The 13,335-nt window shown below is 37.3% G+C and overlaps 1 protein-coding gene and 1 long non-coding RNA gene across 3 annotated transcripts in view; both read left to right on the top strand.

Annotated features, from left to right (window-relative positions):
- LOC142226028 (uncharacterized) overlaps positions 1 to 11,509 on the top strand; it is a 44,800-nt gene extending 33,291 nt beyond the window's left edge. Inside the window, exon 3 of one of the 2 annotated variants that reach the window (XR_012719578.1) lies at positions 11,125 to 11,509. This is a non-coding gene — a long non-coding RNA (uncharacterized LOC142226028). Of the gene's footprint in view, positions 1 to 4,293; positions 4,504 to 11,124 lie in introns of those variants that run through there. The other variant, XR_012719577.1, reaches the window with a different exon arrangement.
- On the top strand, positions 5,124 to 6,627 carry nmd (no mitochondrial derivative). The gene is made up of 2 exons (XM_075295880.1): positions 5,124 to 5,508; positions 5,622 to 6,627. Exons 1-2 carry the CDS (start codon positions 5,327 to 5,329, stop codon positions 6,553 to 6,555), a joined length of 1,116 nt encoding a protein of 371 aa, XP_075151995.1. The 5' UTR covers positions 5,124 to 5,326; the 3' UTR covers positions 6,556 to 6,627.
- Positions 11,510 to 13,335: the final 1,826 nt, after the last annotated feature.

Below are 13,335 nucleotides of genomic sequence, written 5' to 3'. Positions count from 1 at the left end.
CTTGTGGACTTTGCTTTGTTAAAGAGCTTCCTGCAGGATTTCCTCATATTACTTAACTCCGTAGTCCACCATGGCGGCCGATTTTTTCCCCTTGGCTTTCCTCTAGGGCATGCAGCTTTCAGTGAAATGTTGAAGGCCTTAGTAATCCGCTCCACTGCGTGTTCGATATCTTGCACAGTGCTCATATTTGTCTCCGGCACTTCCGGTATCATCAAATTGAACGATTCCCTATACCTATTCCAATCAGCTTTCCTAACATTTGGCGGAAATATGGTCTTTGAAGTACGAACAGCCAATCTGAAACTGATGTAGCGATGATCTGAGAAGCTATGTTCCCTCAAAACTTGCCACTCAGATATCTTATCATTCAGTTCCGGAGAGGTCAACGTTACGTCCAAAACCTCTTGTCTGTTCCTGGTGACGAAGGTTGGTGCATCTCCCTTATTGCAAACTACCAGGTTAGTACGCAAAATAAACTCTATTAGCGACTCTCCCCTTGCATTAGTATCACTACTTCCCCAAATACTATGATGTGCATTTGCATCGCATCCCATAATGAGTTTTGTCTTTGTTTTTAGTGACTCCTCAACTAAGGTCTTAACGGCACAAGGTGGCATATCCCTATCATGTCCCATGTAGACCGAAGATACCCAATATTTGCATGTGGATATCTCTAGACTGGCTACGACAGTGTCTGCATTGCTCAATGAAGGAAGCAGAAACAAGTTTAGTTCGTTTTTAGCAATTATACATGCCCGATTTATATCGTTACCGGTATTATGCAAAAGTTTGAAACCCGGAGTGCTTAATTCACAGATCTTGTTCTTATATATGTATGGTTCTTGAATAAGAACTATATCTATGTCTCCTTTCATCAGGAGAACTTTTAAGGCAGCACAAGCGGCCTTACAATGGTGAAGATTTATCTGGAGGAACCGTAGAACCATCCAAATTTTCAACCACCGTCACATCAGCCGCTTCAATTGAGTCATCAAGGGCTTCCTCTTCACAGATCTCGGTGACTCTCGCAACAATCCGCGGTTCAGCTTTGGTGAGGCTTGAGCCTGTAGAAACTTCCCGCATATGATTTTCGCCATAGTCTGCAGGTTTTATGTCTCCTTCGGCTTCGCTAGGAGATTTTTTCACTGCTGACTCTACCGGAGGCTTGTCCGTTTCGGTATCCTTTGACTGATCGCTTTTGTATACCTTCATATGGATATCATGAAAGCCATAACTTACGCGTCCTTGGGTCTGGGCTAGATGTGGCAGCGACTCTATGTTTAATATAAACACCGCATGTCGTCTTGGTCCATCCACCTCATCCAAACGACCAACCTTCCAATCGGCGGTTGGAAGATCTGGGTTACATTCTTTTAGTCTCTCTAGTATTGACTCAGGATCAGGAGGGTTTGCCGGTATCCATGCATGTGCTCTAGGTTTAGCCGGTATGTCTTTTTTATCGACTAACTCCAAAGCGGCTCCTTCCCAAACTTCACCAATTAGCATCAATGCAGCTTTAAAGCAATCCATAGACCTCTGGTCTGCAAAAGCTATTAACTTATATCGTCCTTGATACCATCCAGCATCTTGCCGTCGAGGACTTGGTCCGGGAAACTTTTTTCGCACCTCTGAGTAGACACCAGACATCGCGTTCTCAATTTCCCCCCATTTTTGCCTTGGAATCATACCGTCCAATGCTCCTTTATTAATAATAGCCATCACAAGGCTGTCTTTTGCAACTGAGGCAAACGATCTTTGATCCCGTTTAGAGGATGGTAGCTCATCCGGTGATCGTTCCCTTTTTCCAGCTTCAAGAATTCCTTGAGCCCATTTTAAGGAATCGCTTTGCTTAGCCGACAACGTGCTTGGGTCGACTGATCCTAATTTCTTTAGGATAAACAAAGCATTTCTTCGTTCCTTGAATCTCTTTCGAGAGGGATTGCCTCCTTTTGATGTCGTCACCTTAGAAAAGGTTCGACTTGCCAAAGTGTCACCGCCAGTCGACCCGTCTACAGGTCGACTAATTGGGCCTGACTCTTGGTCGCTGCCCAAATTTATAACTTCAGTCGTTACCCGTCCACTGGGCCCTGAAGTTAGCAACCCAGTGGATGACTTTGAATTTCGCTGCATGGTGGTTTATTATTTCCACCACACGTGAAATTCGTAATAAGTAAAGGGTGATTCTTTTGAGGTTAGGATTTTCATGCATTAGTATTTGACAGATCACGTGGGATTTCAGACATGGTGTCAAAGAGAAAGATGCTCAGTATGCTTTGACATTTCATCATGAATAGACTTACTAACGAGCAACGCTTGCAAATCATTGAATTTTATTACCAAAATCAGTGGCAGAAAATCCGCTTTTTTATCGACAAATTTTGTTCAGCGATGAGGCTCATTTCTGGTTGAATGGCTACGTAAATAAGCAAAATTGCCGCATTTGGAGTGAAGAGCAACCAGAAGCCGTTCAAGAACTGCCCATGCATCCCGAGAAATGCACTGTTTGGTGTGGTTTGTACGCTGGTGGAATCATTGGACCATATTTTTTCAAAGATGCTGTTGGACGCAACGTTACGGTGAATGGCGATCGCTATCGTTCGATGCTAACAAACTTTTTGTTGCCAAAAATGGAAGAACTGAACTTGGTTGACATGTGGTTTCAACAAGATGGCGCTACATGCCACACAGCTCGCGATTCTATGGCCATTTTGAGGGAAAACTTCGGAGAACAATTCATCTCAAGAAATGGACCGGTAAGTTGGCCACCAAGATCATGCGATTTGACGCCTTTAGACTATTTTTTGTGGGGCTACGTCAAGTCTAAAGTCTACAGAAATAAGCCAGCAACTATTCCAGCTTTGGAAGACAACATTTCCGAAGAAATTCGGGCTATTCCGGCCGAAATGCTCGAAAAAGTTGCCCAAAATTGGACTTTCCGAATGGACCACCTAAGACGCAGCCGCGGTCAACATTTAAATGAAATTATCTTCAAAAAGTAAATGTCATGGACCAATCTAACGTTTCAAATAAAGAACCGATGAGATTTTGCAAATTTTATGCGTTTTTTTAAAAAAAAAAGTTATCAAGCTCTTAACAAATCACCCTTTACTTATTACGATGAAATCCTCCGCTATTAGAAATCACATCCGTTCAGTTCGACGGTTGAATAAAAAGTTCAAAATTGTAGGTATTGATGCCCTCTATCAATATCCATTGTTACTTTTATGTACGAAGTCCATTCCTGGTCTCAGCGCTGGAAATACTGTTCTGACCACCAGTGCGTCCAACAGTTTCTGGAAATTTTTGTTCTACACTCGGCGTTTCCCAGATACGTGTGGTATACCAAATTGTAGGTATTGATGTCCTCTACCAAGTTCCGTTGTCACTTTTGTGTACGAAGTCCATTCCTGGTCTCAGCGCTGGAAATACTGTCCTGACCACCAGTGCGCGTCCAACAGTTTCTGGAAAATTTTGTTCTACACTCGGCGTTTTCCAGATACATGTGGTATAACAAATTGGGAGCCACCGTGGTGCAATGGTCAGAATGCCCGCCTTGCATACACAAGGTCGTGGGTTCGATTCCTGCTTCGACCGAACACCAAAAAGTTTTTCAGCGGTGGATTATCCCACCCCAGTAATGCTGGTGACATTTCTGAAGGCCTCAAAACTTCTCTAAGTGGTTTCACTGCAATGTGGAACGCCGTTCGGACTCGGATATAAAAAGGAGGTCCCTTGTCCTTGAGCTGAACATGGAATCGGGCAGCACTCAGTGATAAGAGAGAAGTTCACCAATGTGGTATCACAATGGACTGAATAGTCTACGTTAGCCTGATACATCGGGCTGCCACCTAACCTAACCTATCAAATTGTAGGTATTGATGTCCTCTACCAAGTTCCGTTGTCACTTTTGTGTACGAAGTCCATTCCTGGACTCCACATGGGTGGTCAGGACCACCAGTACCCACCCTGCCAGCATTTCAAAGTTCCATTTCATCCTCATCGCTACCACAGACTCGTAAATGTCACCACAACCACCGCGAACTGTGATGGGGGAAGCATATCAAAAAGTACAAAATGTACATGAAAGTATTTTGCCATCACTACTGTTAGAAGAGCCATTTTATTTTTTGTGAAACGCCAAGCGCAACCAGCTTGTTATATTTTATTTAAATAAAAGCGAAAATAAAGTTCTGAAAACATAGATATTACGCTTAAAATTGTGAAAGGTATATGGTGAACTATTTGCGACTTTCCAAATAGAATAAAGTGATCGTTTTTCAAATATTTTTCCAGGCACGCTGTCTCCATCGAAAATAAACAAACTGACTGATAGACGCTACAATATTTAACTTGCTACTTAAAACTCAACATCATTCTTTTATTAATGCAAAAAATTATGTTAAATGTGATGAGATAAACCGAAAAATGTTATTTTTATAAGAAATTATAAATGTTTAATCAAATCAATAAACATCTACACAATCGTGTTTTACTTGACCACAATGATTCTTCTACAATTACCTTAAAATGCACTTTTTCTGATAGTTTGCGGGGTTCTTATTGGCGTCCTTCGAAATTGATCTAAATAGGCACCTAATAATTGCACTCATGAGAAACTTTTTCGTAGTAACTTGGCGTGGTACAACTTCTCAATAGTGACGGCGCGTTTCCGACGAGTTTTTGATGTCGTATATGATTGTTTTCGACGTAGTAGGGATTCTCAGAAGCGCCCCTAAATTCAAAAAATGTTGGCAGGGCAGTAATAACCAAGCTAAATAACATTGAACAGGCACACGTGGCACTCCAAATTGTAGGTAAAGGTGTTCTCTACCATATTCTGTCTATAAATTGTTGTTTTTAAGCACGGAAATAAATAAATTTCATTATATATTCTGTCTGTCCGTCTTATATTAATCCAGTTTTTGTAGTCTCTGTGTCACCCTGTTATTTTTTGTTTGTTTGATAACCCTGTTATCGAAAGTTAGCGACGTCGCTATCTTCACGCAGGTGGATATGTTCGACACGAGCACTGTCGTCCGGAATAACAGATACTCTGTAAAGCGCTTAAGTATGACAGACTGAATTCCGAAACGATTTATATTTAACCCTTTGTGTGGATATTTGTAACGAAATTGAATTTAAAAAATCTATTCTTACAACATTTTTCCTTATTTGTTTTTTTGTCGTAGGAAAACATTTTCTGGGCATAGGGGAAAAGAAGGAATTTTTTAAGTTGCGTGGGGAATTTTCAAAAATTCTGGCATCACTGTGCTATATACGATTATGCCATCAGTAATTCTTTTGTGCATTCAGCGTTTAGAGCATAATGAATAATTTTAATTTGAATGGTTCTCAAATCTCCAAAGGAGATTTGTTTCAAATGCTAATGAGAGTATCAATAGCATCGGTGATAACATATTACTCAGTGAAATGGATGATGGATCAAATTGACCCTACAAGCAAAAATAAGAAAAAGGCGAAGACTCGTGCGGAAGAGCAGCTTAAAAGGTACCAGGATATTTTTCTACATTCACTTTTAAATACGGATGTCCTTAAATTATTTAAAATTAGAAGGACGCATCCGAAATGTATGCATGGTTTTTAATGTGTATGTTTTTCAGACTATGTGATCAAGGAAATTTTGCCGTAGACTCACATAAGTTCAATGATTATGAGTTAGTGATTGCTTCCCATATTGTAGTACCTAATGACATCTCTGTTTCTTGGGATGACATAGCTGGCCTAGATAGCGTAATACAAGAATTACGCGAGTCTGTTGTGTTGCCCATACGACACAAGCATTTGTTCAGCCAATCTAAACTCTGGCAAGCACCCAAAGGAGTTCTTTTGCACGGGCCACCGGGTTGTGGAAAAACGTTGATTGCGAAAGCCACAGCCAAGGAAGCCGATATGCGTTTCATAAATTTAGATGTTGCCATTCTTACAGATAAATGGTATGGAGAGTCACAAAAACTGGCATCAGCAGTATTTTCTTTAGCTTTAAAGATTCAGCCATGTATAATTTTTATTGACGAGATTGATTCTTTCCTTCGAAGTCGAAGCTCCAATGACCATGAAGCAACAGCTATGATGAAGACACAGTTCATGATGTTATGGGATGGACTAAATACGAATACTGATGCTACAGTTTTAGTAATGGGAGCCACTAACAGACCGCAAGATTTAGATAAAGCTATAATACGGAGAATGCCGGCACAATTCCATATCAACCTGCCTAATGTAGAGCAACGGCTAAAGATTTTAAAGTTAATTATGGAAAATGAAAGTGTCCACGAAAGTGTAGATTTCAATCGTCTTGCTAAAATAACGAATGGTTTTTCAGGGTCCGATTTGAGAGAGATGTGTCGAAATGCTTCTGTATACAGGATGAGGCAATATATGTTGTCGAATCGGAAGAATTTAGAGACAATATCAAATGTGGATTGTGTAATTACAATTACAATGGATGATTTGCTCAGATCTTTCGATAAAATTCAGGAGTCTAAAGTTCACACTGGTCAATTATTTATGGAGAATAGAATAGACCTGGATTAATAATAGAACGGACTTGGCTATTTATATTAATTTTGAGTAATAAAATCATTGGCTTGGTGCTACTGCTTGAAATTACGATTTTGTTAGACTTTATATATAGGCCCTAAAAAAGGTAAGTTATTTTCCGGCGATGTTTGCCATTGAATCCCAACAATATTGGGTTGAAAGTAGGGAAAGGCAAAAAATAGAAATATATGCTAAATGCCATCAAAGATTTGGTCGGTAAATTGACATTTTCATGGTTGTTTTTCTTTAATAATTCGTTTTAAAGGAAGGAAATATAAACAAAGCAATTTTTTCCATAAAAGTTATATTGTTATTCTGCTTTTACTGATTTTTGGGCTTCTAGAAACTGTATTTACTATCCGATTTGCCTGAAATTGAAAACATAGGGGTGTTTTGGGACCAAAAATTGCTGTGTCGAAAATGGTGGTGTATCGGTCCATGTTTTGGTATAGCCCCCATATATAACGATTTAAAATCTTAGGTGTCTAGAAACTGTATTTACAATCAGATTTTCTAGAAATTGGAAATCTAGAGGTATTTTGGGACCATATGGAGGTGTGTCGAAAATGGTCCGTATCGGTCCATGTTTTGGTATAGACCCCATATAGACCGATCTCTCGATTTTATTTCTTGGGCTTCTAGAAACTGTATTTACTATCCGATTTGCCTGAAATTGAAAATCTAGAGGTATTTTGTGACCAAAAATTGGTGTATCGAAAATGGGGTGAATCGGTCCATGTTTTGGAATAAACCCCATATAGACCGATTTTTGATATAGACCGATCTCCCGATTTTAGTTCTTGGGCGTCTATTTTCTATCTGATTTGCTTGAAATTGAAAATTTAAAGGTATTCTTAAGAAAAAACCCCTAAATTGGTCTGGGCTTTTTTCAAGAACTCCCAAAAAATTTAAGAATGTAAAAAGTACAATAGGGGTCCCAAATTTCGTGAAAAAAAAATCCCGTAGTGATACACTTTAAAAATTAAATTTAACACAAATATATATACTGAAAGATGAGTTTTCTTTTCTGAGAAACGAAATTTCAGACAAACTAAGTTTTCATTTGAACGGAAAAAATTTTCTTTTGAAGTAAATAAAAAATAAAATTGCTCTTTAAGAAAATACTTTATAACAAAAACAATTTCGTTTGTTTAAAATTTCGTGCCTGAAGAAATTATTTTTCTTTGGATGTAATAATACAATATGTATATCAATTTAAAAAGCAGGCTTACTCTTAAAATGCTTTCAGCTGCTAAGTTAAAATATGATTGTTTTTAATTGTGTCAAATATTAAAAATGCCCTTTCAACAGAAGCGTTTAAAAAAGATAACGAAAATAATGCTATTGCATACTTGATTGTAGTTAGGATCTTCTTGTTGACTTCCCTCATCTTTTTTCTCATAATTCATGCCAGAATTGTTCCGAATTTGCTTGAGAATTGCTATACTTTATAAGGTCTAAGATATTTTTTTTACCACCAAAAATCCCCCTAAATAAATGTTACCCCTAAAAATCCCCCTAAACGTGAAAAAACCCCTAAATTTGGGGAGGAAACCCCTAAGCGGGCAACACTGTATAGCACCCGTATAGACCGATCTCCCAAATTAACTTCTTGGGCTTCTTGTAATCGTAGTATTTGTCCGATTTGCCGGAAAATGTAAATATACTGGTATTTTAGACCCTCAAAAATCTGTATCGCATTTATTTTTACCGGTCCATTTGGTAAGGATTTAACTTCTTGAGGATATAGCAGGCGCACTGATCATAAAAATTGCTTGAAACTGAAAGTAATCATTTAATAATAGCGGTAAAAATAGACAGATTTAAGATTACAAATCAAGGCTTAATTTTTCTCAGCCACCGTGGTGCAATGGTTAGCATGCCCTCACAAGGTCGTGGGTCCTATTCCTGCTTCGACGGAACACCAAAAAAGTTTTTCAGCGGTGGATTATCCCACCTCAGTAATGCCAGTGACATTGCTGAGTGTTTCAAAGCTTCTCTAAGTGGTTTCATCGCATTGTGGAACGCCGTTCGGACTCGGCTATAAAAAGGAGGTCTCTTGTCATTGTGCTTAACATGGAATCGGGCAGCACTCAGTGATAAGAGAGAAGTTCACCACTGTGGTATCACAATGGACTGAATATGTTGGATAATGAATTTATAGTTGAAGTGTATTTGAATATGATTTGATCTTATCGTTAGTTTTACGTTAAGTTTAAATACTCATCATTGTAACATCCCTGTAATCGAATTGTACGTATGTATTAGTGCAAATAATCGTGTCCATGGCTGAACAAGAAGGTTAAATCATGGGCCCATATGATTACAATTTTTTTATTTCGACAAAATTTTAAGATGTCAAAATCATATGTTCATGGTGATTGCAGCTCTCAAAATGACACTGCATAGCAAAGGCATCTCAAACAAACTCGCGCATTTATAGCTGGAGAATTGTTCAAAGATGACTTGAGTATCTTGATAACATATTCCAGACCCAAAATACCACGCACATCAGTTTTTAAACTGCATCATAAACTGTTTTTGTTAATAGATGGCGAAGATCCATTTGACTGACTTCCATTGTTAACTGTGGTGGGTATTATAGTCTTATTTGTCTCATATCGGCGTTCCTCGGATGAATTATCCACTTCACAATCACTCATAGGTGACACAATTAAATTTGAACCTTTATTTTTCTCTAGATTTGAATTATTTTTTCAGGACAATTGAAAGAATAAATAATTGCCACTTTTACCAATGCCATACGATTCTTTTATCAGCTGATTTTGACTTCTTAAAATTTTAAACAACATATTGAAATTTGTAGTTTTTGTTATCGTGATTCAACCTCCTTATTCAGCCATGATCGTGTCTGTTCTGGTACAAACATGTCCAATTTTCGTGCGATGTCACACTTAAAAGGTGTTCTGGCCAACACTATACACCGTCATAGACCTGAAAAATGTACACGAACATTTCTTTTGTGTAGGCTTAGTGTACAGCCATCGTATGCCAAGTTAGAAGTTTTTATAACAAATAAATAACAGATTCTGAAACTTGAATATGTTTTTTATAAATATTTGCGAATTTTATTGGGAAAGTCACTTATATATGGCAGAAACCACGATTTTAAAAATCCATCTAAAATTTGAACCGGAATTTTCTCTGGTTGGTGTATAAATTTTGGGTTTGTTTTGTAGTGGTATGGTTTGAGGATACATTGACATCACTGACAACTGTGCCCAGCTGACGACTGAAAATGGACAATTGCATGGACTTTGACATTTTCTTTTGGTATACTAATTCTTTTGTACGGCGAATTCAAGAACAGGTTTTGATAGAAAATAATTTGTGATAACGGTTTCTATTACACTATCATAAAAAGATGAGAGATAGAGAAAATTGATCAATGATTGGCATAGTATTTTGGACCACGTGTGGAAGGAGAAGTAACACTGCACATCGAATTTTTATCTCCAATAGAATCAAAAAGATTCGGAACTTTTGGGCAAGTGGGTTTGCAAGCCTTGAAATCATTTCTTGTTGAAAACACAATTGGTTGTAAGCAGAGGCGATACTGCAGTAAAACTTTAAAACATCATTCGACCAAGATAGCCACACGTTTTTTAAACTTTTATTACAATTCGTGGCCAAAGTGTAAGCAGCCCATATTAATCTGCTAAATAATTCCGAGAAATGACACGATAGCTTGTATTAAACCCGGAACGAACATTATTATTCTGGACATGCAACAAAAAGTGCGACAGTGATCGATAAGAAGCCTGAATACAAATAACATCTTGCTTGAAGTCCTGCGCTATGCCTAAAACCCAAAGGATCTTGATGTCGTGTGCTAACCTCCATTAAAGAAGCTAACCTCCATTTCATATTCCGAGATGACAGATTACTATTCAATTCTTTCAATTCAACCATAAAGGTGAGTCTTAAGTTCGAGTTAAGCCGCTAAAATCGCGAAAGTGAAAACTAAATCAGTAAGAAAAATGCATGAAATTATACATATTTTTTGCAAATTTTATTATAACTTAATGGGGAAAAGCCCAAAGCAAATTTTCACAAAGTTTGTATTCCTTAAAATGGATTATTAAAGAAAAGTAACCGTGAAAAAATGACGTTTTTAAGGTGAGTATTAAGTTCGAGTTTGGCGGCTAAAATCGCCATTCTTTCACGATTACTTTTCTTTAATAATACTTTTTAAGGAATATAAACTTTGCGAAAACTTGCTATAGGCTATTCCCCATCAAGTTATAATAAAATCTGCAACAAATATGTATAATTTTATACCTTTTTTTACTGATTTAGTTTTCACTTCAGTGAAAAAACTCGAACTTAATACCCACCTTTAGCGGCTAAACTCGAACTTAATACCCACCTTAAAGGAAAAAAAGAAACTAAAATAGTTGTCCTTACTATATTTTTCTTTTCTATTTTTTTTATTTTCTTATTTAATATCAATCAAATTAATTGAATATGAATTAATTATTGTACTAAGAAAATTGTATTTAAAATTATTAACTTAAATCTCATTATTCTCTTTTTACCTAGAGGAATCAAAGACAAATTAAATTGTTTGACACCAATGTCTAAGATCTAGCTTAGATCAAGCTGCAGGTGGCTGCAGAATTAATGAATGACTTATCCTTCAAATTAAAGGATCGGAAAATGTAAGTTATATTTTGATTACTCTATGGTACTAATTCCTTGATTTTATTTTATTTTTGGGAAATATGATTGATAACTCATATGTACCCTAAATCCTACGTGGGGTCAGAATTTTGGGGCTATTGCAGATACAGGTCGATCGATAGCCAAGGATAGGTTTTGAGCCTATACGGGGTGGGTAGACCTATGGATGACACCATCGAACATCCTAAAGTGACTGGACTAATGTGTGTTACGATGTGACAGGTAAGACTGGTAGGTTTATTTTTTTTTGTTTATAGTCCTGATGAGAGTCAAACCCATAGCCGGGTGGTGAAATAAGGCAGACCAATATCACTCGCCTCCTCTTTCCTCTGCTTTTGCGCATTGGATGACCCAGGACCATAACAGTTTTAGTCAGCTGATTTTCAGTGTGTTCGAAAGTATAATAGGGCTGTTTTCTTTTAGCACTGGATGCAACATTTGTATGGACTATCCAGAACATTGTTGCACTGGTGTTCTATCCAGGACAACTCATCAGTGCAAGTCGCGCCGATGTTGCCAGATTGTATTTTGATAAAGTGACGCTTCTTTAGCAATTTATTGTGACTAATTTATCGAAAAACATGAAATTCAAAGTGGTACAGTGTCATAAATAATCGCGGCAGTAAATATTTATTACTATTTGAACATTTCATACATTAAAAATGCAAGATTTCACTTCTTTTCTGTAATTGTTTTTAAACAGCTGATGACAGTGTTGCATATTTTTTGAGATGTCCTGGATAAACGAGTACTCTGTTTTCTTTTCGTCCTTCACGGCTTAGGGTATCCAGTGCTAACAGAACACAACCCTAATGTTGTCACACAAAAAAGTTTTAAGCAAAATTATCTTTGATTTTTGTGAGTACTATCCGCTTTCCTAAACAAATCAAAGGTCTTTTTGAAAATATAAGGTAATTAAATTATAACTTTTACAAAATCAATGGGCTAAGAAAAGTGAATTTTACCAAATTTATTGCATGAAAAATATGGCATCTTCAATTCCGCAAAGTGTTCTTGGTGCACAAATCACTGAGCAAATTAAAAAAAAACTAACGCCGCCAATATCTTTCTGCACATGGAGGCCGCCACGATAGAAAATTTGTTTGCAATATTATTGTAAATATTTAAGCAATACAAATGAGAAAAACCTTAACAGAATAGTTAATTATGCCCACTATAATTAAATTTCTTTTAATGTATGAATGTTAAAAACTGTTTGACCAAAACCAAAATAAAAACATCTCACCCAAATTTGAGTAAGACCGGTTAATAAATAAGGCTATTAAGGCCAAATTTTCGAAAATCGAGCGATACATATATATCGGAGCTATAGCTACATCTGGACCGATTTCGGTTCATTTTTGCACATATAGTAAGTACTATAAAAAATTAGATTTGGCCAACTTTGAGTAAGATCGGTTGATAACTAAGAGACTTATGGCCAAATTTGGGAAAATCGGGCGATACATATATACGGCAGTTATATCTAAATCTGAGCCGATTTCGATGAAATTGGTCATACTTAAAGGGTGGTCAATTGGATTACTTTGTAGCAAATTTGGCGCGGATCGGTTAGTAAATGAACGCAATCTGACCCCATTGCGCGATACATATATATTGGAGCTATATCTAAATTTGATCCGATTTTTCCCAAATTCAATAGCGTTCGTCCTTGTGCCAAAAAACGCCACACATCAAATTTCATCAAAATCGGTTAATAATTGCGACCGGAATGCTGCGGATAACAAATAGTAGCCCCATTTATTCTCGATTATTTTCTTCTGTTGAACCAAGCAGACTGCTCCAAAAGCATTAACAGACTACTTAAGTTAATGTTTCCAGGTCCGCCAATAATCTAAAGCTATATAGCCCTAAAATTCGCTTACGCCTTACACAAAATGCAGGACAAGAAGAAGTGAAATTTGACATCTTGAAAACACTAGCATTTCTAGTGTGCGGTTTAAGTTTAAATGGGCCATAGTTACTTGGTGTCGTTACAACCATACTCATCATAACAGCCTTTTCACGCAATATGAGCTTGCAACAGATTCGATTTCCCCTTGAATATGT

The sequence above is a fragment of the Haematobia irritans genome, chromosome 2 (assembly GCF_050003625.1).
Source record: "Haematobia irritans isolate KBUSLIRL chromosome 2, ASM5000362v1, whole genome shotgun sequence".
Taxonomy (NCBI): Eukaryota; Metazoa; Arthropoda; class Insecta; order Diptera; family Muscidae; genus Haematobia; species Haematobia irritans.
The sequence above is the reverse complement of the archived record's forward strand: the minus strand, read 5'-3'. Positions and strand labels throughout refer to the sequence as shown.